The sequence below is a fragment of the Saxophila tyrrhenica genome (assembly GCF_035928015.1).
Source record: "Saxophila tyrrhenica strain CCFEE 5935 chromosome Unknown scaffold_6, whole genome shotgun sequence".
Classification (NCBI taxonomy): Eukaryota; Fungi; Ascomycota; class Dothideomycetes; order Mycosphaerellales; family Extremaceae; genus Saxophila; species Saxophila tyrrhenica.
In genome coordinates, this window is record NW_027041738.1 from 1021743 (window position 1) to 1046858 (window position 25116).

A 25116-nucleotide genomic window follows, 5' to 3' on the forward strand; every position below is an offset into this window, starting at 1 on the left:
ACAACAACATGCAATAACAGCGTGAGCTGCCACAGCACGTCTCCCCCTCCACCAATCCACCAATGCACACCAACTGAACAAGCCCCCAACACAACACCCGCTTCCCAACCGCTGCTGCTGCCGCCTGCCATGCCCTCCACACACGAAAGAGTCACGAACGAGAAGAACAACCATAGCATACCTTAAGTCCCCATCTGCCGCCTCCCTTGTCTCGGCGGCGCCTGCATCACCGTATCAGTCCGTCCATGTGAGGAGCTCCTCCAACTCTGCTGCATCGTTGGATCCTGAAAGTAGTCCCGATGGTTCCCGCTCGTAGCACTAGGCGTGCTCGCAACCGTATGCGCCGCAGGTCCGAGTGCAGCCGAAAGCGGTGTCGCAGGTCCGGACGTGATGTACGGGTTCTGAGCTCCCATAGCGCCGCTCGACGAAGGATGCTCGGAGAACGAGCGCTGCAGCCCAGCAGGGAAAGGAGGCGCAAGGCTCGAGTGCGCGGATTCGGGCATCTTGGTGCCGAGCGCGTGGTGGTAGAGCGGGGAGTGCGAGATGGTCTTGCTGACGTCCTTGACGAGTTTCTGCACATGGCGCATGATTAGCTTTACGCTCGTAACGTCGACGCCGCGTTGGCTGCCGAGGTCTTTGATTTCGGTTGCGAGGTCGATCCAGGACTGAGGACACCCTACTGTGTTAGCGAAGCTAGTCTTTTGACATTAGTGTCAGTACTCACGTGGACGAAGGCATCGCACAGCTGCCAGAAATCACGCTGGAAACGTATGGTCGGGTCATTGACCTTCACCATCTCCAAGCGGTTCTTGAGATACTTTGTGTTATTGCTCACGATGTCGCATTTCTCCAATGCAGCTTTCCACTGCGAAGCTGGTCGAGGCTGGCTGACGGAGAGCGCTTCGTTTCTGCGGTTGTGGAACTCAATGCGACATGATTGGAGTGCCTGTCCGGCTTGTTCACACGCCATGCGAAGTTTGAGGAAGATCTGCTCGAACTGGTCATCCGGCTCAGAGACATCCATCATGCTGCGCATGGTATTCGCGCGGGAGACGTTGGGCCTCGATGAATGTAGCGCCGAGAAAGATTCACCAGAGCGGGGAGTGGCGGCGCTCATCGATGACATGGTGTTGGTGCGACTGCTTCCGTTTGAATGTACAGGCATCGGCGGCGGTGCCATGGGCCGGATGGTTGCGCTGCTCGATGTCTGCAACACTGTAGGACGTCTTGAGCGACGCTCACTTGGGCCTTTCGGTTGCGTTGGCGTCACAGTCCGACTGCTCCATGCCCGCGAAGTACGTGGATCTCTTGGATTTGGCCGGTCTCTGATCGTGAAACCAAGTACGGTGCAGATGTTCCGTAGCTCGAGGATGGTCGAGTAGATCTGCAGCATCAAAAAGCGAAGGTATATCGCTTCTGCCTGGCGAACGGTGTTCCTGACGTTCCGTTTCATTGTGGCTGCAACCGCCGCGTATGCTTTGATGGCTTGATGCGACATGCGAAGCAGATTCCCCTTCGTCATGCGTGTCAGGTTTGAACTGGCGGAGCGAATGGTATCGTCAACGCGGAAGGCGGTAGCGTTGGCTTCGGCAACACAGCGACGGAGAGCTGGGTCTGGAGACGTTGAGCTTTCCAGCGTCGCGAGGACGTCATCTATCGGTCGCTGCAGCTGATGGAACGTAATTGCTAGTCGCTGGACACTTCTGGCGAAGTAGCCAGAGCCGTCGTCTTTGATGGTGCTAGTCTTTGTACGGCGCGGACGAACTGTCAAGCCTGACTGAGATGCCATCATATCCGTAGGACTGCCGGGTCCCGAAGAGGTCTCGCCGCCACTCATATGCAAGACGCTGCTTGTAGTCGACAACGTGCTAGTTGCACGACTATGCGTGGGCTTGATGGTGGAAGCTTGGCTGGATCGGTCAGGAGTCTCCGAAGGCGCTTCAGCGAGCGGGTTGAGTTCGCCGGTGACTTTGCGGTCTCGCTTCGGCACGTAGCCCTGGCGTCTTGACCGCAAACTTGCAGAGGCTGCAGTCTCGCTACGGCTTCGCATCATGTCGTTGCCATTGGCGCGAAGGGGAGCGACACCGGGCCGCTTGGGAGTTGGCGGGGTCATGGAGGTTGAGGAGGCTGTAGAAGCTACCCGAGCATGTGAGCGCTGTGGGATCGGCGGTGGGTGATCTGACGGCGAGCTAGATTTCAGGTCGGCGCCATTAGCAATACCACTGATACTGGGCCTAATTGGGAAGCGACCGATAGTGGCAGTGCGCTTTGGTGGACGTGGAGTCTCAACATTGCTCTCGCTGGACTACCGCATCAGTACTAGCTCAGTGGGACTTGTGTGCCCAGGACGTGAGTCCTACCTCGTTTCTTCCTCCGTTGTGCGAACCCGCTGCTTCATCGCGACGTCCTTCAGGTATGCCTTGACCGCCTTGCAAGTCTCCTTCTCACGCTCAGCCTCTAGCGAAGACGCCCCAGACTTCTTTGGCAGCTTGATGGCGTCCGGTGGTGGGAACTCGATCGGGTTCTCGTCGAATTTGAGCTTCTGCAGGCTTGGCATCTCGCCGAGAGCCAGTGGCAGTCTTCGAATGTTGTTGCGCGCCACAGCAAGGAACTTGAGAGAGGTCATGGACTTGATGCCGTCCGGGATAGCTTCGATCCTGTTCTTGCTAATGTCGAGGATTTCAAGCTTTGTCATGCGGAGGACCTGGTCCTGTTAGCATCTGGCGGAGAAGAAGGTGACGGTGGGTGCTCGACATACCACGTCCGGGAAACGCTCCAGGTCGTTCCATCGTATGTTGAGGTACCTTATACGCTCGCATTCGACGATCTGACTTGGGAGGGCAACCGAGGGGTTGTGCGAGAGTGCGAGCCTGGGTAAGGTCAGCCTCAATCTCCTCCCCTCGTGCTCGCTCGTTCTCACCTTTCGACTCGATCCTTGATCAACTCGATGACCTCGACCGGCAGAGCAGAAATGTTCTGCCTGCTCAAGTCCAGCGTCGCCCCATTCTGTGACTCTTTCGGCAGCTCGCCCACGCTGGCCGCGAGCAACTTGGCCTGCTTGTCTGTACTGTCGGCGTCCAGCTCTTTCTTCGTGTGTGCCACCAATCCTGCTACCGTCATCGGCGTCTTGTTGGCCCACGACATGTTGTCTGTTGCCATTGGCACATGATCGTCGGTGGTGAGTGAAGTGGGGAGTTCGAAAGGAGTGAAGGATGCGAGTGAAACACGACGTTCCCGACTTTTGGAAGTCGGCTAATCGATAGTCGCACTTGCCGCATTGAGAATAGTTCAGGCACAACGAGAGGAAGGAGCGCTGGACCGTTACTTCTAAATCCACTTAAGCTTTTGAACGACAGATTATCACGTGCGCGAGACATCACCGAGTCACCTCACATCATGCACCAGCTCACTCCTATTCCGCATCAAGTGTAACGCCATCACCTCGAACACGATTGATTGGAAGTCACTGGACCTTCCAGCTGTGTGAACGGACGAACAGCGCTTAAAAGGTCATCGCCAAGCGACCAAGATCATCCCTGAGCCTTCCATCTCACTCCAATCACCCGGGTCATACCGTGTCTCATCCAGATCGCCTAGTTGCAAAGGCCGATAGAGCACGACAGTGGCTCGATTATTAGCTTTGCATCTGGGAGAAGAACACAGGCGCCATTCGTATCGCTCTTCCACCAACGACCAGCGCATGCATCGCACAGTTCATACATGATCTTCAGCCATCAGCTGTGCAGAGCAGCGCGACCAGCACCACATCTCCCACTGGTAGCGAGAAGATGGGCATCAAGCACTTCACTGGAGCGCAACCTCTCAGATCCGGTCCAGTCATACATCTCCTCGTCCCGAGACCCATACCTTAACCTATCAATCGAACACCACCTCCTTCAGAAATCGCCGTCGGAATCAACCATACTGTTCCTATACGTCAACAGGCCAAGCATCATCATCGGTAGGAATCAGAATCCGTGGCTAGAAGTTGATCTCAACTTGATTTCCCAAGCATCAAAACCCGGCGTACTCCAGCAAATCGATCTCGTCCGCCGCCGAAGCGGAGGCGGAACAGTCTTCCACGATGAAGGCAACGTCAACTGGACTGTAATCTACCCTTCTGCGGACTTCACTCGGGACAAGCATGCCGAGATGATCGTGCGTGCTTTGCGAGGATGCGGCGTTGAGCGGGCGAGAGTCAATGAACGCCACGATATTGTGCTGGATCAAGGCGACCGTAAGGCCGACTCAGATCCAAAGGACACGCATACGAGTCCATACACGGCATCCAGTGACTCTGCAGCACGGCCGTTGAAGGTCTCTGGCTCAGCGTACAAGCTGACGAGAGGACGAGCGCTGCATCACGGGACCTGCTTACTCTCGAGCCCGAACCTGAAGTTCATCTCGCAGTGTCTACACTCGCCCGCCAGACCTTACATCAAAGCTCGCGGTGTCGAAAGCGTGTCCTCGCCTGTTACGAACATCGCTCTGAGCAACGAGCACTTCATCTCAGCAGTGCAGGACCAGTTCAGCAAGATGTATGACCATGACCGTGGTGTTGAAGCAATGCCATTCAATGATGAACTGCTGGAGGTCACAGAGATCAAGAGAGGCTACGAAGAGCTTCAGTCACTCGAATGGACGTACCTCCAAACGCCACAGTTTACTCTCGCGAACTCGAATGAGGTCTCACGACCTGTCAACATCGATTTGACCGTTCGGCATGGTGTTGTCACCGACGCTTCCATCGCTCCAACTGCTAGCGACCCGTCGCTTCAGGAGAGGACGTCGCTCAATGAGAACCTTGTCGGCCTCACGCTGCACAAAGTTACGAATTGGCAGGACGAGCTCTCCGACTCACTGAAAGCCCTACCTTCTGAGGAGGGCAGGCGTTTCGTCGTGGACTGGCTGAGCAAGATGCTGCCCAGTATTCCTCGAAGTGGCAAGTGAACGTGGAAGGCGGTGTACTGTTCGACAAGTATGATACATACACATAAGCCACCACTGCCTGCAGTGATAAGTGCTGTAATGAAGTACTTTTCTAATCAGACACGATACGTCGCTCATAGACCAGCATTACTCTCGGTCGCCGTTCTCGAGCAACAAAGACCACCGACCGCGTGTAATTGCCTAGCCGGAAGGCTCAAGACTCGTCATCATCACCGTCACCACTCCCGACCCATAATGCGAAGCCTACCGCACCAAAAGGGCATCCCGAACAACCTTTTCCTCTCATAGCCTTGAGTTCCCCCTCCCCACCCTCCCCTCCCTCACCCTCGTCCCAGCCGCCTCGTGACCCTCACCAGAACCCCCGCGTCTCCTCCCAGGACTTCTCGCCCTTGACCTCGAGAGCCCACTCATCCCCATACTCATCCACCACTCATCAGGCACATTTCCCCTCTGCGCCATCCTCTCTGCAATCCTCTGTAACCCCTCCAGCTCGCTCTCACTCCCCTCCCCTAACATCTCGCCGACTTCACGCTGGCTGCGCATGCTCGGAGGACCGACGGGGTGAGCCTCAGGCGCTGCGTGAGATGTGGCGGCGGTGTGAGGCGGTGAATAGCGTGGTGGTGGCGAGCGAGAGCGCGAGCGAGAATCGGCTAGCATACCGCGGACACGGAAACCCTCTGGGAACGTGAAGTCGGGTTCTGGACGACGGATGACGGGTCCAATTCGTTCGAAGATCTCGTAGATGTCGTCGGACATTTCGCGGGCTGCGGCGCGGGTCTCCTCGCTGTAGCGTTCGGGGTGAGGGCTTGGTGGACTGTCGTCTTCGTGGTGGAGAGCTGAAGGGCGTCTTGGGCTATCGCTTCGAGTGTTTTCGGGCCGGCGTGTGCGGATGCGCTGCGCCATGTCGTCGGTAGCTTCGTTCATGGTGCGCGCAAGCTGGTCGACGCGTTCGCGACCTTCGGACGTGCTTAGAGCTTCGTTGATGATGCGGAAACCTACTTCTACAGGCTCTGGCTCGTCTGAGTAGGCGTACTGTCTGCCCTCCTGACGGTACCTTGTGCGGTGCTCCCTTACGCGGTAGCATCCTTCTGGGTAGGTCAGCTCCTGAGCGTACATTGCTGCAGCAAACTCAGCCTCGACTTCTCGGTCATCATCGTTGCGAAGATCGTCCGGATCTACGGATGAGATAGACTCTGCTTGGCCTCCTGCGCGAGATGTTTGACGGCTGTTGACTGATGAAAAGCTGGAGTTGGCTTCCGTAGCGCTCGTGCTGTTGCTGGAGAAAGAATTTGCTGCGGCTGCGCTGGTGAAGCTACTGTCGGCACTCGGAAGCGTGGCATCTGGCGTGATTGTAGCGCGCATGATTTCCCAGCCATCCCCAGGGGTTGGGCTGCGAATGCGATCACCGAGGCCATCCACAAGAGGCTGAGGCGCCCAATGCTGTCTCAGCGGGTGCGCGTCCCCGTTGGTGCGTCTTGAGGCAGAATTATCGGGCAGAAATAGGCTGTCTGGGTCCGCTGACTCGTCTTCGGGAGGTGTGGGTAAAGCGCTTCGTCGAGCGCTACGTGCGTTTGGCCTGTACTCTCTTGGGCTGTCGCGCCTCATTTGCTCATAGTCTCGTGCACTCATGCGATATCTTGGAGACGGCCTCCGACGATCAGCCAGCCATGCCGATCTTCGACTCTGGGTCCAGCTCTCCCAGCCAGTAGGCAAGTCTAGCTCATCCTGACGAGCAGTCGTCTCGCCCTCCAGGCGATCTGCTTCGTTGTTCAGGCGGTCAATGCTGGCCTCTAAGTGGCGCTCTCTTGTAGCGAGTTCATCCACACCTGCAGGTTCGTAGCTTCTAGGCTCTCCGCGAGCGTTCGCTGACTCCAGCAAACTCGAGATGGGAGGCACGCTTCTGTTCTCGGCGCGGCGACCCTCGCGCATGCCGTTGAAGCCCATGGATGGAGGGGGTGAGCGCTGGAAGCGGGGCGGGAAGTTGCTGGAGGACTCATGGCGAGGCGGCGTTCGGCGGCGGGCATAGGGTGGTCGTTCGCGGCGTATAGGCGAGCGCGCTCCTGCTGTGGGGTCTACTTTCGTGTGTTCCTTCTTCACCTTGGCCTCCTCCGGGTTGCGCCAGATACTGGGTCACGGACGCAAGTTAGCCTGAGGGTCACGCTTGCTTCTCGCGTCTGGACGCGCCGCAGTCGCGGCTGCTTTGGAGGTGTCACTTACGGAAGGCCCATGGCGATGGGGGAGGTGAGGATGCGGTCGCGAAGGTCGGTAGAGGTCCGCGACCGAGTCTTGAGTGGAGATGGGGATGGAGGGGAGTGGAGAGTGGGTGTTTCCGATGCGTGTTGCGCTCGTTGATCGACCTGGAGAGGATTTGGATTTCTGCGGAGGCGGCAACCCGGCCAGCAGGTCTGCGAGGCTGGCCCTCCTGCGCGCTAAGGGCTCGGTGCGATATCCGGCTCCCAATCGGGCCTAGCATGGTATACGGACGACAAGCATTGCAGACGACGAACTGTTTCTCAAAATGTAGTCAAGATCTTGTCGTACGCGGAATAATAAACACAATTGGAGAAAGGCCCGATCACCCTTCGTTCAATGGCAAAGTAATAGTCTGGCCGCGATGAGGAACGCTCGTCGAATCGACTATCCGTACTCGACTGTAAAACTGCTCTAGGCCTTCGTCAACCGTTCAAGAAAGACCTTGTGCACGAAGATGATTACTCCCGGCCTAGAACGTATTACTCGCCTCCTGGCCCGCACGCCTCTGCCCTGGCGAGCCATACACGTAGCAGGCACAAACGGAAAAGGCTCCATATGCGCCTACATATCTCGCATGCTGGACGTTTATAACAACTCTCTTCAGAGGCACCGCAACGCTGATGAAAGGCCCGCCCTGCGGAAGCATCAGCGTGCTTCTGGTCGAATGCTAATATACGAGCGGTTGAGACACGCTCGATTCACCAGCCCGCACTTGGTGGATCGCTGGGATTGTATCACGATCGACGGGCAAACGGTACCTTCCAAAGCTTTCCATGATGTGGAGCAGCGCGTGCTGCGGAGGAACGACGAAGAGGAAGTCGGTGCCAGCGAATTTGAGTTGCTGACTGCCACTGCGTTCGAGATCTTCACTGAGCACAGGGTGGATGTTGCTGTTGTTGAAACTGGAATGGGCGGGAAGCTAGATGCTACGAACATCGTCGGGCTGCAAGAAGGCACTGAAAAGCCTGCATCGCTTTCGTGGGAGGAGTTCAGACCTCTGCCTCTTGTTACTGCCATCTCGAGTATCGGGCTTGATCATCAAGCTTTCCTGGGTGGTACTTTGGCAGAGATCACGCGAGCAAAAGCGGGCATCTTCAAAGATGGCGTTCCGGCTGTATATGATCACGAGAATCCGAAAGAGGTTAAAGGGATTCTTGAAGACGTTGCTCGGAGGATTTGTATTCCGATACGATCATTAGGACATCCTGAAGGGTCAAAGGATCATTTATACGCCTACGAGCACTTAGAGGAGATGTTGCAGCTCTATCCACTACCGCCCCATGCCAAACGAAATGCCGCGGTCGCATTATTGGCCACCTGGACAGCACTCCAGCGACTCGAGCGGCCGCCATGTTCGACAACAACGGAAGACGATGTCCTTTTAGGGAAGGAGTGGACGACCGCGAATGCGTTCATTGACTCTATGCTCGACGTCATACCGGAGACCACCTTTCCAGGACGTCAACAGCTTATTGACCTTCAAGATCTGACCGGCCGGAAGCAAGCGGTTCTTCTCGATGGCGCACACAATGCAGAATCTGCTGAGTCGCTGGGGAGAGTCGTCCTCCGTTCTCGAACTCATCCGGACAGACCGCATGTGTCTCAGAGAGTTACCTGGGTTCTCGCCGCTTCTGACACCAAAGACCCTAAAGATATTCTCACTCCTCTCCTCAAAGACGGAGACACGGTGGTTGCCGTCGAGTTCGGACCTGTGGACGGCATGCCGTGGGTCAAGCCACTCAACAACGAGCGACTGCTGGAAGCTGCTAGATCTGTCGTCTCGGATCTTGAGTCCTTGAACGTACACACGGCTGGTAAAGATGTGCTGGCTGCATTGCGAACTGCGAGCCAGATGGCGAACGGAGGACCGATGGTCATTGCAGGAAGTCTGTACCTCGTCGGCGACGTCCTCAGACTTTTACGGGACGCAGAAACTGTCTGAGACATGCTTTCCAATGTCTCAGAAGACTTTCACGATAGCACACCAGGATCCTTCAGACCTCGAGGCCGCAAGAGCGAACGATTGAGGGTGAGTCCTTCACCACACATCCCGAAGCCATTCCCAGCTCTAACTCAATACAGTCTCCTGCAACAGCTTCACTCAATCATCGATGCCTCTCCGTATATTGCACTCCACCAACTCTGTTCCTCCATCCCCATGGATGACTGCAAGCGGCTGAGCATCAAGGCCCGCAGAGTACATGTAGTCACTGCTAAAGCTGAGGACGGTTCTCATCTCGGAGTCTTCGAGCGCCGAACCGGTATGCTCTCTGTGCTGCTCTAGAAGATAGTCCTTCGTGAGATGGACGATGTAGTCACCTGGGACTGCGTTCTCCACCTCGCAGTTGCCGCACAGAGGCGCCTGGAACGTGTGAATGGACTCTGCGTGAACAGTGAGAGGGTCACAGTTGTCACATGCGTGACTAGCTGAGATGCTGAGGTGGATGATGAGCCAGAGACTATTCCAGATCGTGAAGTTCCTCGCTAGTCGCTTCGAGGAAAGGTGAAGGCTTCGAAGGCGGTTGTTGCAACCTCTACTTGGCTACTGCGGTAACGAACGCTAGACATATCAGAAGTAGGCATGTCAATAGGTCCTGAGCGCGAATGTCTTTCACAATCCCCCCCTTCACGCAACGTATTGTTCCCATCGTCCCGTCTCTGTCGACTCGAAAACTCGAGCATGACTCGACGGCTGACTCATGCTGCGCCTGCCCCTCCATCAAAAAGTCCAGACCTGGAAGCAACGCAGAATCAAGACAAGACAACAACCTGCGACACGCGACTCGACATGAACGGCGCCACCGACGAGATCCTGCCAGTACCAGGCAAGAAGAATGTCTTAATCACCTCCGCGCTCCCCTATGTGAACAACGTCCCCCACTTGGGAAACGTGATCGGGTCAGTGCTGAGCGCAGATGTGTTCAGTCGGTATTGCAAGGCACGCGGGCATCCAACGCTATTCGTATGCGGCACAGACGAGTATGGCACCGCCACCGAGACTAAGGCGATAGAAGAGGGTCTCACACCTCAGGAGCTCTGCTCAAAGTACAACAAAATCCACAAAGAGGTCTATGACTGGTTTGAGATCGGATTCGACAAGTTTGGCCGAACACCTACACAGGAACAGACCGACATTGCGCAGGACATCTTCACAAAGCTTCACAAGAACGGCTACCTCGAGGAGCGAACAACAACACAACCCTACTGCGAAGCCGAGAACCATCAAGCGTTCCTCGCAGACCGGTTCGTGGAGGGCGAGTGTCCGCTGTGCGGCTATGGAGATGCGAGAGGAGATCAATGCGACAAGTGCGGGCATCTGCTAGATCCTCTCGACCTCATCAACCCGCGGTGCAAGCTGGATGGCAGGTCCCCAGTGAAGAGGGAGACCAAGCATGCTTTCATATTACTGGACAAGCTGCAAGAGAAGGTCACGAACTGGTCGCAGGAGAGCTTCGCAAAGGGCGGATGGAGCGAGAATGGTGTGAGCATCACAAATGCATGGCTGAGCGAAGGGCTGAAACCAAGAGGCATCACCAGAGATCTCAAGTGGGGTACCGCCGTGCCTCTGCCTGGCTACGAGAACAAGGTCATGTATGTGTGGTTCGATGCATGCATTGGCTATGTCTCGATCACTGCGACATACACAAAGCACTGGGAGAAGTGGTGGCGGGACCCTGAGAATGTGAAGCTCTACCAGTTCATGGGCAAGGACAACGTGCCTTTCCATTCAGTAGTCTTCCCTTGCTCTCAGCTCGGAACCGGTGACAAGTGGACCATGGTCGACACCATCTCTACTACAGAGTACCTCAACTACGAGCACGGCAAGTTCTCAAAGAGCAGAGGGATTGGCGTGTTCGGGACCAGCGCAAAGGAGACTGGCATCGCGCCTGACGTGTGGCGGTACTTCCTGCTTCTTCGAAGACCGGAGACCAGCGATACTGAGTTCGAGTGGGACGGCTTCATCGCCGCCAACAACAACGAGCTCGTGAACAACTTCGGCAACTTCGTCAACCGCATCCTCAAGTTCGTCAACTCAGAAAAGACATACAACTCCGTCATCCCTGAACTACCCAACCTCGAATCTCGAGACGACTACCAGACCATCTCGAACCGACGGAAACAGCATATGGAAGAAGCAAACACCATCCTCCAGACCTACCGTGACCAGATGGACGCCGTTCGCCTAAAGGCCGGTCTCATCTCTGCACGCGAGCTCTCCAGTCTTGGCAACAAGCTCCTGCAAGACAACCGCCTCGACAACACTCTCTTCAACAACGACCGCGCGCTCTGCGACACCGTCGTCAACCTCGCGGCGAACCACGTACACCTCCTCGCTTCGGTCATCGAACCCTACATTCCCGCCACTTCCCGCTCCATCCTCACCCAGCTCAACGCAGACCTCCTCACCATCCCGGACGACTGGCAGGCCTCCTCCATCCAGCCCGGACACACGATCGGTAAAGCGCAACATCTCTTCAAGAACATCAAGCCCGAAAAGGAGCAAGAATGGCGCGAGCTCTTCGGCGGCGACGAGTTGAAGAAGCAGAAGGAAGCAGAGGCGGCGAAGAAGGCTGCACGGAAGGCGGAGAAGGACGCGAAGAAAGCCAAGAAGGCTGCTGAGAAGGGCAAAGAGAGCGTCGAGGCGGTGGAGAAGGATGGAGCGCAGAGTAATCCTAAGGCCGGTGAGGCGGTAGAGGAAGTTACGGAGGGAGTGAGGCAGGCGACGTTGCAGACGAGTTAGTGGTGGCGTGTGCTGAGCTGTCTGGGTCTTGGTCGTCAGCGTGAGGTACAGCGCTGGCGCGAGGGGAAGGCGGTGGGCGTTGCTGACGCCGAATTGTCATTTTGAAGGCGTTACTATGTACGGGGGTTGCTAATGGGCATGGTATGGTACCTCATTGATGATACTGTTCGCTTTATAGCTCATGAATTGCTGCCACAACGCCTCGCTAGATAGAACCAATGAAGAAGACATGATAGCAGTGAGATGAACATTCCCAACGTTCCTCGTTCGCGAATAACCGTCCAAGCACGTCAACATCAGACTTCTCCCCGAGCCTCCTTCGCTTCCATATGCGCCGTCTCGGCGTCCTCAGCATCCTGGCCCGGGTTGGCCATTTCATATTCCAGGATCTTGATGAACCGATAGAACGCAAACGCCGCAATGGCGCCGATCGCCGGCCCAACCCCTGGCATACTTCGTCAGCACGCTGCCACCAAAATGTCATAGGTTTGGGAAGACTCACAATAAACCCAATGCTCCGGATCAAAAGTCCCCGTCGCAACACACGGCCCAAAACTCCTCGCCGGATTCAAACTCCCGCCCGTAAAAAACACCCCCACCAGCTCCGCCACGAACAACGACAGTCCAATGCCCACCGGAGCCATGTACGTCGCGCGATGTTTCTCTTTGGCCAGCATGAAGACGGTAAACACCAGTTCTGCTGTCAAGATGGCTTCGATGATGACGCCGCGCGCGATGGAGGTTTGCGGGGCCAGGGTGGTGCGGACGTTGAAGTCGGAGGGGAAGAGGGCTTGTACGATGAAGGAGGCGACGATGGCGCCGACGAGTTGGGCGGAGACGAGGAGGAAGCCGCGGGTGTAGTTTATGGAGCGCGTCATTACCATGCCGAGGGTTACTGCTGGGTCTGTCGTCAAATGTCGAGTCAGTCTCTGGCAAGGGTGGATGGGGATAGGGAGGCGGAGGCTTACTGAACAAACCACCGCTCACGCGGAAGAAGATCCAGACGTTGACCATGAGGCTGAAACCAAATGCTACCGCCACGTATAGGTTCACAATCGGGCTGAAGCCGACCGCGGCGTTGGTGGTGGTTTGGCTGGCGCTTTCGGTGGCGCCGATGTTGGCGACCAATGTGCCGGCGAAGGCAAAGAAGAGGAACATGGTTGTGCCAACGAACTCGCCGAGGACGGCGATGAAATCTGCAATCAGGTGTCAGTTCGTGGTTGTGAGTGGGGCTTGGTGTTCGGAGGACCTACGGTTCTTCACGGTGCCGTGCATCCAAGAGCTAAATGGCAATCGCATGATCTCATCAGGCTCTGTACCATCTCCGCCACCGCCGCCGCCTTCTCTGACCACGTAAATGCCCGTCCTCGACTTCTGCGGCGTGCGCTTTGATCGAGGCGACGGTGTTTCGTCCTCGTAGCCGTCGGCCCAGCGAGGTCGAACGGACGCGGACGGACGTCTTCGTGGTGTCTGCTGGCTGCTGACAAGCGGTCGGTGTGTCTCGGTGCTCTCGCGGGGATTGTGATAAGGTCTTCGTGCATACGTCTCGCTTGATGGATACGGGGATGGGGATGGAGCGGCGCTGTTGACGCCGCGAGGGACGAGATAGTAGTCTCTTGGGGGTGACGGGTTTTGGTCATCGTATGCTGCGTATTCGTCGTGCGGTGGCTGCCAATGCATCATCTGCTGATTTGGTGGAATGTAGTGTTGGCCGTCCTCTGAGGGCCGCCCAGGTACCCCGCCAGATGCTGCTGGACGCAGTGGTGCTGGTGCTTCGGAGGCACGCCAGTATCGTCTCGTTTCGTTGCTTACTGAAGGTGCACCGATATCTTCACTTCGACGGATAGCCCTCTCTGGCACTGCTGGAGTGGAGGGCTCCATTGCTGGTGCCTCTTGAGACATCTCGAGGGGATTATTATTGTGGAGATAGAAGCTCGAGTTAGTTTTGAGCATGAGCACAGCAGATTAGTCTAATAGAAGAAAATTTGCATGATACTGGCGCTGTTGGTAGATGCAAGAGGGTGTTCAAGAGGAAACGCATGAGAAATAGCAGAAGCAACGAAAGCCTTATACCAACCTTTTGCAACACATCCATGAAACGAGTGGCGAGCATCGCCGTCGGCGCAAAGACCTCGCGATACGAGCACGCCGACAGACAAAATTGGAGGCCGGTCAACAGTGCATACAATAGCAACGGATGTCCTTGTACAAAACCCAAGCGCAGGGCAGCTACACAGGTTTTACACCCTTCCAACGGTGCGCAGAGGATGGCACTTGTCGCAAGAGTCATGTAGAGGATAACGCTGGCGCCAGTGGCCGGGCTCGAGTTGCGATGTCGACCAGCATCACCCTGTACGCTTTAGCTGCACTTCCAAGCGCTGATGTCGCAACGTGATCCTCGACCAACATCCTGACGCCGATGCCGATGTTCTGGAAGGGAGCGTTGAGATCGGCGCTGTCATGTCGCGTTCTTTGTATGTGTCCTATGCACGAGCGGCGTCTGCTGAGGGTGTTGGAGATGCAAAGGGATGAGACGAGGTGAGATTGGAGGACGAAGGCAAAGTCGAGACGCAGAAGGCGCCAAGGAAGCGAAAGATGTGTCTGAGCTTTTGGACTTCAGCCCTCCCAGCTCGCAGACATCAAACATCTACTTTGCGTGACGTACCTTTCGCGGCGACTTCCTGCCCCTTCGTGAGTCTGGGACCTCGCGCATGTAGGCGCCGACGAACTCCCGCTACAGTCAAAGCACGTGGAAGCCCACCAAGTCCGTGATGCTCAGACAGCTTCTCGTCATTGCAATTGCATGCTTTATCTTGATACAAATGGCAAACGCAGCGCCGCCAGCCTGCTTGATAGCCGCCGTCAAGTATGCAAGACCTCCCGAAGCCTCATGTCGTTCACAAACCTAATATAGTCGCAGCACCCAGCCGGACCCATCCAACCTGCAAGCCATGTGCAGCGGCGGCAACGCCAGCGAAGTGACAAACTACATATACTCATATTGCAACGACAACACTGCAGCTGCTATGGATGCATTCAACAGCGTCTGTAACAGCGTCGGGTTTGGAAGATCTGGGCTCCCTCAAGCAACACTGAGTGGCGCCTCACCCAGCGGCACAGCAGCAACAACTGGCTCTGAGCCGACATCAACAGGGAGGAGCCCAGCTACCAAGATGACCGAGGGTGCTCTGTGTGCTATTGCAGTTGGCTTGGGCGGCGCTCTAGTCGCACGCTCGCTCTGAAGATTGATGTTCTTCAACACCTCGAAATTTCAACATCGGGTGTCTGCGAAAGACGTGGTAAGTAGAGTTCTTCCACACTATCTCGCAATACACATATACTTGCCCCTCAGACAAGCCCCTTCCTCCCGCGACAGACACACTCAATACCAAAAAACACTACACTCCTCCAACAGCCTCGCCCACTGCGACCCACTCAACTCCCCTTCATACGTCCAAACCCTCCGCAACCCCCTCGTCCCCTCATTCGAAAACCCAATCCACGCATCGAACTCCCCGCTCGCCGGCCTCCACACCGGCAACCCCGTCTTGTCCACCAACCTCGAATCCAACTTCACCACCGACCCGTGCCATCTCTCCAGCCACCGCTCGTCCTCTGCAGTCGTGACCGGCGCATCGACGAGCGGTTCGGCGTAGATCCGGGCTAGCATTGCGACAACTTCGGCGTGGCTCGCTGGGAATGGGATGGCTTGGATGAACAGGGAGGCTAGGCGGTCGTACTTCTTGCACTCGGCGCCCCCTCTGCATCCATACATATCGTGGGCGACGATTTCCTTCAGCTCACGCGTCCACTGTCGAGTGATGGACCCATGGACTTCGGGGTCCTGAAGGTGGTACGAACCATGGCTCTTCGGCCTCCTTTCAGCTTGAACTTTATACCTGCACGCCAAAGAATCATCAGCCCCTTCCTCACCCCAAACCATCCCTCCTCGAAGGAGACAATACTTACCACTCCAACGCCCAACTAACCTCAAACAACCCCGCCACCACCCTCTCCACCTGCTCCTGCCCACTCCACCCCACCCCCTCATTCGCCCGGAAATACGCCTGCACCAACCACCGCGACGCCCGCCACCCCTGCGTCCGAGGCGCGATGCCGTGGCGCTCGTCCCACGGCCGCCCGAGACGGGTTTCGTAGCGGCGGAGGGCGGTGTCGAGGGGGAGGGCGTGGAAGGAGAGGTAGGTGTATTCGGTGTGGAGGCGGGCGATTTCGTTACGGGAGATGGTGGAGGCGATGTGGGCGCCGTGAGCGGTTGTGAAGGCGTGGAAGGTTCTGGAGACGGTGGAGAGGGTGAGGAGGTCCCTCGTGTCGAGGTAGGATGCGACTTGGATGAGAAGCTCCGGAGGTAGCGAAGGGACCGGCGCTCGCCCCTTATGCCCATCGCGCTCCTCGCCAGCTCCGTCCGTGCCTTCGTGGAGGCCGCCAGACCTGCCATCATCCCCCCTCACTCGCTCCACGAACGCCTCACCCCCGCCACCGACGAGCCCAAAAGCGCGCAAATAAGCGCGCCAGAATCCACCACAGAAGCGAGCGACGAGCGCGCCTGGCCACAGGAGCAGGAGGCGGGCGAGGGGGGAGAGCAGTGCGGACATTTCTGCTGCGTGTCCTTGGTGCTGTGGATGCGGAGGGATGGTGAGGGTGAGAGACAGGTGGGCGCGGTCGTGGGCCTCTGCAGCACTTGGGGGAAGGTTGGAAGGGGAGGAGATGCATTGGTCTTTACGATAATGATTGTGGGTGGAGGTGAGACGGAAGAGAGCGTGGGAGGCTGGGCTGAGCTTCGCTTTTGATGTGGGAGTGCATTGGCTTACCTTTGTACGCTGTGAACGCTGTGATGACCATCGGACATGGCAACGGAGAGAGAGGGTAAGCAAATCTAATCCCCAAACCATAAGATAGCTTTTGATGACCTACCTTTGGGAAAGAAGTGGCCGGCTAACGGCCTTGCGGTCGAGGTTTGGAAGTTTTGATTTTCGGTGCTTTCGACGCTGCGACAACAATTTACACCCTGTAGTCTCTAGTCTCGGTGCTCAGGCAAGCTCGCTCGGCCTCGATTACTTCCTCTCCTGGCTCTCTAGGTCATCATCCTTCGCCAATGTGGTCTTCCCAAGATGCCGTCTCTGTCATCGGTGTGCTTGACCGTGCCTTTCTGCTTGGGCGTTGTGGGCGCTGTGCACCGTCGCTCACTTACCTACCTCCGGCTATTCCGCTGCCCTCTGGTCAGTGGCGGGGGCGGTACGGTCGCCTCTCGGACTGCTCGGCGCGGTGCAGGGCGTTGAGTCGTCGTGGCAGGAGTTCATGGTGCATCCGTACATCCCCGCATTCGTGCTTCTTCGTGCAGCCCGCCTCACATCCTGCTTCAATCCTCTCTGGCCAGAAGCTGCTGCCGACCATCCAGATCACATTTTCTCCTTCAATAACAATCTGTGCCCAGTTTCCAAGTCCGTCGTCAATCCATCTTCCAATGCCCCCCCAAATCATCCCCATACCCCTTCCCCAACCACAACTCCACGGCATACAACCCCATCGTCCCGGCCAAGTTCAACCAGCGCGAGATATTCCCTCCCCCCTCCCCGCCCTGGCTCGTCCACCACTCGCCCGGATGATCCGACGACGCGGAGGCGAAATGCTGCATCAGTAGACTCGTGTAGACGGCGATGAGGATGCTCGGGCTGAAGTACGACAGTAGACCCATGAGCGTGCCGACTTCCTCCTCGCTGTCGTCGAGCGAGGGGTCGGAGGATAAGGCGCGGGCGCCGGATTCGCGGACGGCAGGTATGATGCGCGCCGAGGCGTAGAGGACGGTGAGGCGGTACACGAGGGAGATGATGACCGAGGGGGTGATGGTGCGGACGGCGGCGTACATGAAGCCGAAGGCTGACGTCAGAGTGGCTGGGAGGGACGAGAGGGCTTGCAGGAGGGTGGTGTAGCTGGCCATTAAGATCGGTGGGAGGGGTGGGAAGTCCTCGCCTTCCACTACCGGTTGGGCGGCGGGGGAGTTGGGGTTGGAGGGCTGGTAGTCGGTGAAGATCTGGTAGATGCAGAGGGTGATGTAGGCGAAGAGAAGACTTGATTCGACGACGTTGCCGCGGCCGGAGCCGATGCCCCAGGCGCAGAGGAAGATGGCGCAGCAGATGGCCATGCCGATGAGGATGGCGTCCTGGGAGTCGATGCCGGGGAAGGTGGAGATACGGTAGAGGAAGTAGACGGCGCTGCTGATGACGCCGCTGCTGAACATGAGCAGGCCGATCATCCAGTGGTCGCCGCCGTCGCCGTTGTTCACCAGATATCTCGTGACCTGGCCGCAGGCTTGGATGACGAGGAGGGAGCAGAAGCCTTCGGTGAGCTGGAAGATGGGCGTGCTGTAGCGGAGGAGCTTGTCCCAGCCGCCGATCAGGAAGTGCTCCAGCAGTCCTTCTCGTCCGAATATCCATTCCTTGACGCTGGGGTTGTGGTGGAGAGGTTTGGTAGCGTTGTAGAAGGCCCTCGTGACCCAGCCGGCGTCATCTCCCCCATCGATGCTGAACTTGTTGAGGCACCAGATGAGGAAGCCGGGGATGATGAGGACCTGCAGGCCTGCGTAGGCGTTGGCCAGTATTCTTCGCCATCTTGAATTGTCGGGTGTGGCTATTCGCAGGCAGGAGAGGATGAAGTAGTAGGTGGCCAGGCTCAGGCTGAAGGCCAGACCGCATGTTCTGCCGCCGATGTCGAAGGCGAGGGGGATGGTGAAGATGATGCTGACGAGGAAGGCGGAGCTGGAGAGGAAGCGGAGGATCATGCTTGGAGTGTTGACTTCGTGGTTGGTGGTGGTGGTGGTGGTGTTGGTGGTAGAAGGCGCAGAGGCGCCGAGACTCGTGGGAGGACCAGTCTCCTCGCCGTCCTTTTGTCGGTGGTAGAGAAGTGCGGTCTGGCAGGAGCGAGAGTGCAGCGCGTTGTATGCGTGTTGGCTTGTGCGCCTTACCGCTCCTGCTCTTTTCGGCGGATTTGTTCCACTTGGCCGCAGTAGTCGCTCGACGGTGCTGGTATGGGGCGTCGAACACGTTGTTGCTCGGGAGTTCGCGCGCGTGGGCAGACAGCAGTTGATGCTGGATCTGGATCTGGGCCGTGGGAGGGAATAGGTAATGTACCGCCGAGGAAGGGTGTCGCGTGCAGTTCCAAGATGTGCTGCAGCTTCCAACCCGCTTCCCAGCTGTCCAACGAATGAAATGGGCGTGACTGGCCTCGCAATATGCGCGATGATACCCAGTCGATTGGAACTCTGGGTCAGCTCATTCCCACTGCAATGACTGCGGCCGTCTGTATGTCATGGCTGCATCCACAGCGGTACCCCCCACCCAATGCCAGGCGAGAAAATGCCAGCTGTGCTCGACTTTCACATGCTTCTTGGCTACATTTAAGGTTTGACCCTGGTCAAAAGCGAATCTTGGCCTAAGGCAGGGACCTCAAGATTTGGATGCAGCATTGAAGAGACTGACGCAAGTCAATGAAGAGGTTGATACCACGACAACAGCTGCGACTTCTGCAACCATTCGGGATCCAACGTCGATTCAGCACTGCTATCAGCTTCAAACCCGCGCAAACCCTCTGCCACCGGCCACCACCAACCCACTTCACTCAATCAATGACCACCATCGAACCCTCCGCCAAACGTCTCAAAATGTCCACCAACGGCACCAAACCCCCCGTCATCGGCACCCACAATGGCCACTTCCACGCCGACGAAGCCCTCGCCGTCCACCTCCTCCGCCTCCTCCCCACCTACCGCGACTCCTCCCTCATCCGCACCCGCGACCTCGACCTGCTCAAGACCTGCGATGTCGTCGTTGACGTAGGCGCCGTACACGACCACGACATCCTCCGCTACGACCATCACCAGCGCGAGTTCAACACGACTTTCCCAGGTAGCCACACGAAACTCAGCTCGGCAGGTCTGGTATGGATGCACCAGGGCCACCGCATCCTCGCTGAAGCCGCGGGGATCAAAGAGGGTACACCGGACAACGCCCTGCTCTATCAGAAACTCTACGACGACTTCATCGAAGCCTTCGACGCCAACGACAACGGCATCGCCAACTACGACTCCAAAGCCCTCGCCTCCGCCGGCATCGAGAAGAAGTTCTCCGACAGAGGATTCAGCATCGCCAGCGTCGTGAACCGCTTCAACTCCGCCCCCGTCAAAGACACGAAGGCAGTGGACCAGTCTTCGGGTCAAGGCGAAGAAGACGCCCGCTTCCTCCGCGCCTCCGCCTTCATAGGCGAGCAATTCGACCTCGAGCTCTCCGACAAAGCGATCAACTGGCTGCCCGCCCGCGCTCTCATCGCGCAAGCCTTCGCCAACCGCATGGATTACGACGCTCAAGGACGTATTTTAGTGATACCGCAACAAGCCGACGGCGGCGCGCCCTGGGCCGACCACCTGTACACTCTTGAGCGTGAGAATGGGTGTGAGGGACAAGTGCTGTACGTCCTCTTCGCGGAGAACGGGGAGAAGGACTCGAAATGGCGGATTCGCGCGGTCAGTGTGGCGAGCGATAGTTTTGAGAATCGGAAGGGGTTGCCGGAGCAGTGGAGGGGGGTGCGGGATGAGGAGTTGAGTAAAGTGAGTGGGGTCGAGGGTGGGGTTTTCGTGCATGCGGGGGGTTTCATTGGGGGGAATAAGAGTTTTGAGGGGGCGTTGGAGATGGCGAGGAGGAGTGTTGAGGGTTGAAGAGGGCAGGGGCCTTCCGGATTGGCCGGTTGCACAAACACACTGTTCGTTGATGGATGGTGATATTGGCCATTGAGGGGAATGTGGACGAATTGTCCGCAGAATGCAGCAGACTGCTGCATATGATACGGCCGGAAGGACGTCGAGCAGACGAATCGAGCGAGCATGGAAAGACCATGACGGGCGCCGTGCTCTGAACCTTCCAGTCATGGATGGGATGATACTGCGCTGAGCACCGAGATGGCTGAATGATCATCTACGACTTGACGGGAGAGCATGGGCAAAGAAATAGCAATACTACAGACGAATTCCTCAACGACTGAACCGCCAGTCTCCTGATCCGCATGTTTCGACAGCATTCTTTCCCCAAGCCCGTGCGAGCAATGTCGAGAATTATCCGCCTGGATCGATCGGCCGAAGAAACCTGGAAAGGTTCAGCGAGTTTCGTGGACTTTAAGATTGAGATAGCAAGGAGAACCCGTTCACCATGAACTGGATGTCATTCGTGCTGGCCGTGCCTGTGGATGTTCTGCTACACGGAGGGCTTCGAAGGTCCGCCACACGAGATTCTGGAGTCTAGGAGCGGGCCTTGCGATGTTTTCCCAAAATAGAAGACAGAGGGCCGGTGTTGATGGTCGGTCTTTCATGCATATTGCAATCTCGGCTGCTCGCCTGAGGACAGTCACCATGTGAACGACCTCAACTACAGACGCACCCCAGACTGGAAGGCTGTGACATTTCTTCGAGCTCGCTTTCTGGTGACTGCCTGGAGGGCCAGAACAGCTCGACGTTCAATCAAGCTGCAGTGCAGTCGACCACAGCAGGCCATCCAAAGGCGCAATATGAAGACAAGGCCACTCTAGGCAACAGAAACGATGACAGCGGGGTTGCAGACATCGACGTGGCGCCTTCCGGTGAGTTTTTTTAACGCTGGACGGCTATGCTGCGGGCGAGACAGCCTCGCTATGGCATGGCGATGCTATGATGGGCTGCTGGAGAGCTGTCCAGCGGAAGGTAGCCTGCGTGTAAAGATCCTGGCAGAGAGTCAAACTCTCGCCGGGTCTCGTGCACTGGACGAGCTTTGTGCCACGATCGGTGTGGTATCTAGGTGAACAGCTGCATTGTAATTGATCACTCTTGCGTTTGAGCTCGCAAGCCGCTAGCTCTTTTGGGGAGATGTGGCTCCCTTTTTGGTGCGCGTTGACGTTTCTTCAGCCTGGCGTTCTCCAGTCAACACTGAACGTGGCATGCAAGCTTCATTCCTGATCCACGATACGATCAATCGAACTCCTTGGATCTTCGTGTCCGGGAGATACTGTTTGAGCAAGCCCAAGACGTACGGACTAGGCCAACAGCAATACGTGCCATGGCGGCGATCTACTGAGGAAGCTGAAGAAGACTGTCTCGGCCACGTACCTGTAACCATCATTACGCCTCGACCGGCGACCCTCATAGGACCACCAGAGAGCCCGGAAGCAGGCCTGACCACTGGTTCGGTGAACTACGCATGGCAGAAGAACCATCGAGCCTCTATGAGTCGGTGGCGGGATCCTTGAAGCCTCCAATGTCTGCTTTGTGCGAGCAATGCAGCCTCGTCAACAACTTTGCCCTGAGCCGTTGGCCCCCTATAATGTATACGTCCGTCTGTCGGAGCCAGCAAGACATTGAGCATCTCATCCACGAGTACTCCAAGGCATGGCACTTGGGACCGACTGTTCAGCAAGTTTTTGCCAATGGAGGCGCTTGCAAATTCTGCCGAGTCCTCTGTGAGGTGCTTCCTCACGATGCCTCAACAGGCCAGGACCGCCGGGTTGGTCTTCGACTGTGCGATAAGACTGGGTTTTCAGGCGAAGGCGAGCCGGTGGTGAGGTCGAATGCGGGTGAGTTTCGGGGTATCGCCTCTGGAATAGCTCTTGGGCTGGAGCTGGAAGGCGACGACGTCTCCCCGCTATTCAGAGATATCGGTACTGGGTTGCGAGTGTCCGTATCTCAAGGTCCGTTCGTGCGTTCGGTACAACCGAGGGAAGCAATGCTGACAACACTCAGATGCCAGAAAGGAAATCAAAGCTACTGTGCCATGGCATGAGCCAGCGCATTTGGTGTCCGCGGAGACTTTGACATTGGCGAGTAGATGGCTAGGAAGCTGCAGAAAAGACCACTGGAAGTGCCGATTGACCTTGGCCGGCACAAGAGTCGATAAAAGGCTGTCGGTATCCACGCTACCCACTCGAGTCGTCCAGGTCTCGAAAGTTGGAAACCCTAAGCTCTTGGAAACGAATGGATGTCAAGGTTGTTTTGCAGCACTTAGCTATCGCTGGGGATCGCTGACCGGTCTGCGAACAACCAAGGCCACCGTCGACATGTTCAAGAATGGCTTTCCGAAGGAGCAAATTCCAGCCACGATTCGGGACGCCATGGAGGTCACCCGGCTCCTTGATATATCCTTCTTGTGGGTCGATTGTTTGTGTATTGTCCAAGATGACGATGATGACTGGGAGCGCGAGGCTGCACTGATGCCATCAGTGTACCAACATGCAACTCTGACGCTTGCCGTCATAGGTGACAGGGACGGTCATAGCGGGCTCTTCGCGCGAAAGCTCTTCCAGCCGCAAGCGACCATCCCATGGCTTGCGCCGGACAGTGTTGGCCAGGAGCAATCACTCGGCCACCTCACAGTGACCTCGGTGCTACCGTTCTTGGACGGCCACAATACCCAGAGACCGCTTGGGTTCGATACAGCACTGGCCCGGGAGCTTAGGACAAGCCTGTGGAGCAAGCGAGCGTGGACATTCCAGGAGCGCATGCTTTCGAGGCGAATACTCTATTTCGGCGAGTATCAGCTATACTGGGAATGTCACACCCTAACCAAGTCGGAAGATGGTTTTGACGAGCATCTTGGTGGTCTTAAGGAGAGGAGCACATGGTTTTCGAAAACGACGTCCTGGTACCGTCCCCTAGTCATCCCACAATTACGAAGAGACAACATGTTAGAACAAACAGGTGCGCCGCAGGAACGGCGTCCGTTCTCGACTCTTCGTTGCAATATTGTTACTCTGGGATGCCCAGCTGGCACTTGGAAAGCACCTTTGGTGCGCGAAATGCTCGGAGGTGTGAAAAGACGTGACGATCCCTTCGATGGAATCTTTGATCAAGATGAGATGATTAGAGACTATACCTCCCGCGATTTGACGGTGCTCACCGACAAGCTCGTTGCTTTTCAAGGTTTGGCAACAGCCATAGCCTGGCGAACCAAGCAAGAGCATCAGGCTGGTCTATGGACCGGCCAGCTTGCTCGATCGTTGTATTGGTATCCAGAGGACTGCAGTACCTGCCGCGCGCATCCCGGCCGAGCACCAAGCTGGAGCTGGGCGTCGAAGGATGGGCAAATACGAACTCTGAGTCGCATTTCCAGATCGCAGACTTCTAAAGAGCTTGAAGGCTTCGTGCGGTGCCACTCGATGAATCTCAGGAACATCAAATTCTTGGATTTCAACCCCTTGATGCCGGCACGACGTGGTGTGAAACCCACGTCGCTCAGGACTAATGCCTTGTGCGCCAAAGCTTACGGATGGTTGCCCGAAGTTGGCGGTTATTCGCAGACAAAGTTGGACCTTATAACCACACTCAATCTGTCGCCGGAATACGACGTTGCGCATAGTGTTCGGTCGGCCAGCGACGCTCGCTTGCTGTTTGTAGACTCACCATCGGGAGAACCAAGACGTGCGACTTCAGGTTGGAGATGTACCAACTGCTACGCACGGGTTGATGACGCAACTGACGGAGGTATCATCGCGCATAAGGAACACTGCAGTTTTGACCGGATCTTCAGCGATTTACCAACTACAGGCCAACGACAAGTCGCCTGTTTGGAAGCGCCTCCGACTGCTAGATTAGCTGGGCTCGCTCTCTTTGACAACCCAGTACACCCGCCTGCCCACTTCCAGACGATTCTTCTCTGGCACGAAACGGATACGAAGACGTTCTGGCAGCATAGTAAGCCTAATAATCATTTCCTACGGTCGAGCGCCTGGCGAAGAAGCGGCGGCCCACTATGGCAAGGCTGGCAGGTACTGTTCGACTATGACAGTAACTTTTCGGGACGGCCTAACGTCCTTGGTCTTGGCAGATCCAAACCAGCCTACGACTACGATCTCAATATGTGGCGCGACACCAACGAAGAGGCGATGGCCCGACAGGAGATGGCCATCAACGCGGAAGACATCGGTCCGCAGGAGGCAAGGCGGCGCCTCACACGCAGCATGCGAAGGTATTTCCTGCTTCTAGTGGAGCCAGTCGAGACACCCTCTGGAGATCCGCGAACTGATGGATGTCCTATGTACCGACGAGTGGGCGTTGGAATTTCATACTGGCTCCCGAAACGGCCACGGTTTGGAGGCGTGCCTTTGCATAAGACCGGACGACGGGAGACTATCTTGCTCGTCTAACC

At 56.7% G+C, this 25116-nt stretch overlaps 10 protein-coding genes across 10 annotated transcripts; 5 read left to right on the top strand and 5 right to left on the bottom strand.

The window, feature by feature from the left end:
• Positions 1–182: 182 nt before the first annotated feature.
• Positions 183–3144, bottom strand: SOG2 (RAM signaling network component; the record flags this gene model as incomplete). The annotated part of the gene is made up of 5 exons (XM_064801726.1): positions 183–665; positions 725–2300; positions 2361–2704; positions 2759–2870; positions 2921–3144. 5 exons carry the CDS (start codon positions 3142–3144, stop codon positions 183–185), a joined length of 2739 nt encoding a protein of 912 aa, XP_064660356.1.
• A 252-nt stretch (positions 3145–3396) lies between these two features.
• Positions 3397–4950, top strand: LTR77_004473 (uncharacterized protein; the record flags this gene model as incomplete). The annotated part of the gene is made up of 2 exons (XM_064801727.1): positions 3397–3428; positions 3945–4950. 2 exons carry the CDS (start codon positions 3397–3399, stop codon positions 4948–4950), a joined length of 1038 nt encoding a protein of 345 aa, XP_064660357.1.
• Positions 4951–5232: 282 nt separating this feature from the next.
• LTR77_004474 (uncharacterized protein) lies at positions 5233–7178 on the bottom strand (the record flags this gene model as incomplete). Its single annotated transcript, XM_064801728.1, has 2 exons — positions 5233–7075; positions 7168–7178. 2 exons carry the CDS (start codon positions 7176–7178, stop codon positions 5233–5235), a joined length of 1854 nt encoding a protein of 617 aa, XP_064660358.1.
• A 479-nt stretch (positions 7179–7657) lies between these two features.
• FOL3 (folylpolyglutamate synthase) lies at positions 7658–9145 on the top strand (the record flags this gene model as incomplete). Its single annotated transcript, XM_064801729.1, has 1 exon — positions 7658–9145. One exon carries the CDS (start codon positions 7658–7660, stop codon positions 9143–9145), a length of 1488 nt encoding a protein of 495 aa, XP_064660359.1.
• Positions 9146–9883: 738 nt separating this feature from the next.
• On the top strand, positions 9884–11944 carry LTR77_004476 (uncharacterized protein; the record flags this gene model as incomplete). The annotated part of the gene is made up of 2 exons (XM_064801730.1): positions 9884–10101; positions 10129–11944. 2 exons carry the CDS (start codon positions 9884–9886, stop codon positions 11942–11944), a joined length of 2034 nt encoding a protein of 677 aa, XP_064660360.1.
• Positions 11945–12240: 296 nt separating this feature from the next.
• On the bottom strand, positions 12241–13846 carry LTR77_004477 (uncharacterized protein; the record flags this gene model as incomplete). The annotated part of the gene is made up of 4 exons (XM_064801731.1): positions 12241–12389; positions 12447–12848; positions 12913–13140; positions 13198–13846. 4 exons carry the CDS (start codon positions 13844–13846, stop codon positions 12241–12243), a joined length of 1428 nt encoding a protein of 475 aa, XP_064660361.1.
• Positions 13847–15326: 1480 nt separating this feature from the next.
• LTR77_004478 (uncharacterized protein) lies at positions 15327–16557 on the bottom strand (the record flags this gene model as incomplete). Its single annotated transcript, XM_064801732.1, has 2 exons — positions 15327–15843; positions 15914–16557. 2 exons carry the CDS (start codon positions 16555–16557, stop codon positions 15327–15329), a joined length of 1161 nt encoding a protein of 386 aa, XP_064660362.1.
• Positions 16558–17411: 854 nt separating this feature from the next.
• On the bottom strand, positions 17412–18740 carry LTR77_004479 (uncharacterized protein; the record flags this gene model as incomplete). Its single annotated transcript, XM_064801733.1, has 1 exon — positions 17412–18740. One exon carries the CDS (start codon positions 18738–18740, stop codon positions 17412–17414), a length of 1329 nt encoding a protein of 442 aa, XP_064660363.1.
• Positions 18741–19619: 879 nt separating this feature from the next.
• On the top strand, positions 19620–20669 carry LTR77_004480 (uncharacterized protein; the record flags this gene model as incomplete). Its single annotated transcript, XM_064801734.1, has 1 exon — positions 19620–20669. One exon carries the CDS (start codon positions 19620–19622, stop codon positions 20667–20669), a length of 1050 nt encoding a protein of 349 aa, XP_064660364.1.
• Positions 20670–22299: 1630 nt separating this feature from the next.
• LTR77_004481 (uncharacterized protein) lies at positions 22300–25114 on the top strand (the record flags this gene model as incomplete). The annotated part of the gene is made up of 2 exons (XM_064801735.1): positions 22300–22663; positions 22716–25114. 2 exons carry the CDS (start codon positions 22300–22302, stop codon positions 25112–25114), a joined length of 2763 nt encoding a protein of 920 aa, XP_064660365.1.
• Between the last annotated feature and the right edge of the window lie 2 nt (positions 25115–25116).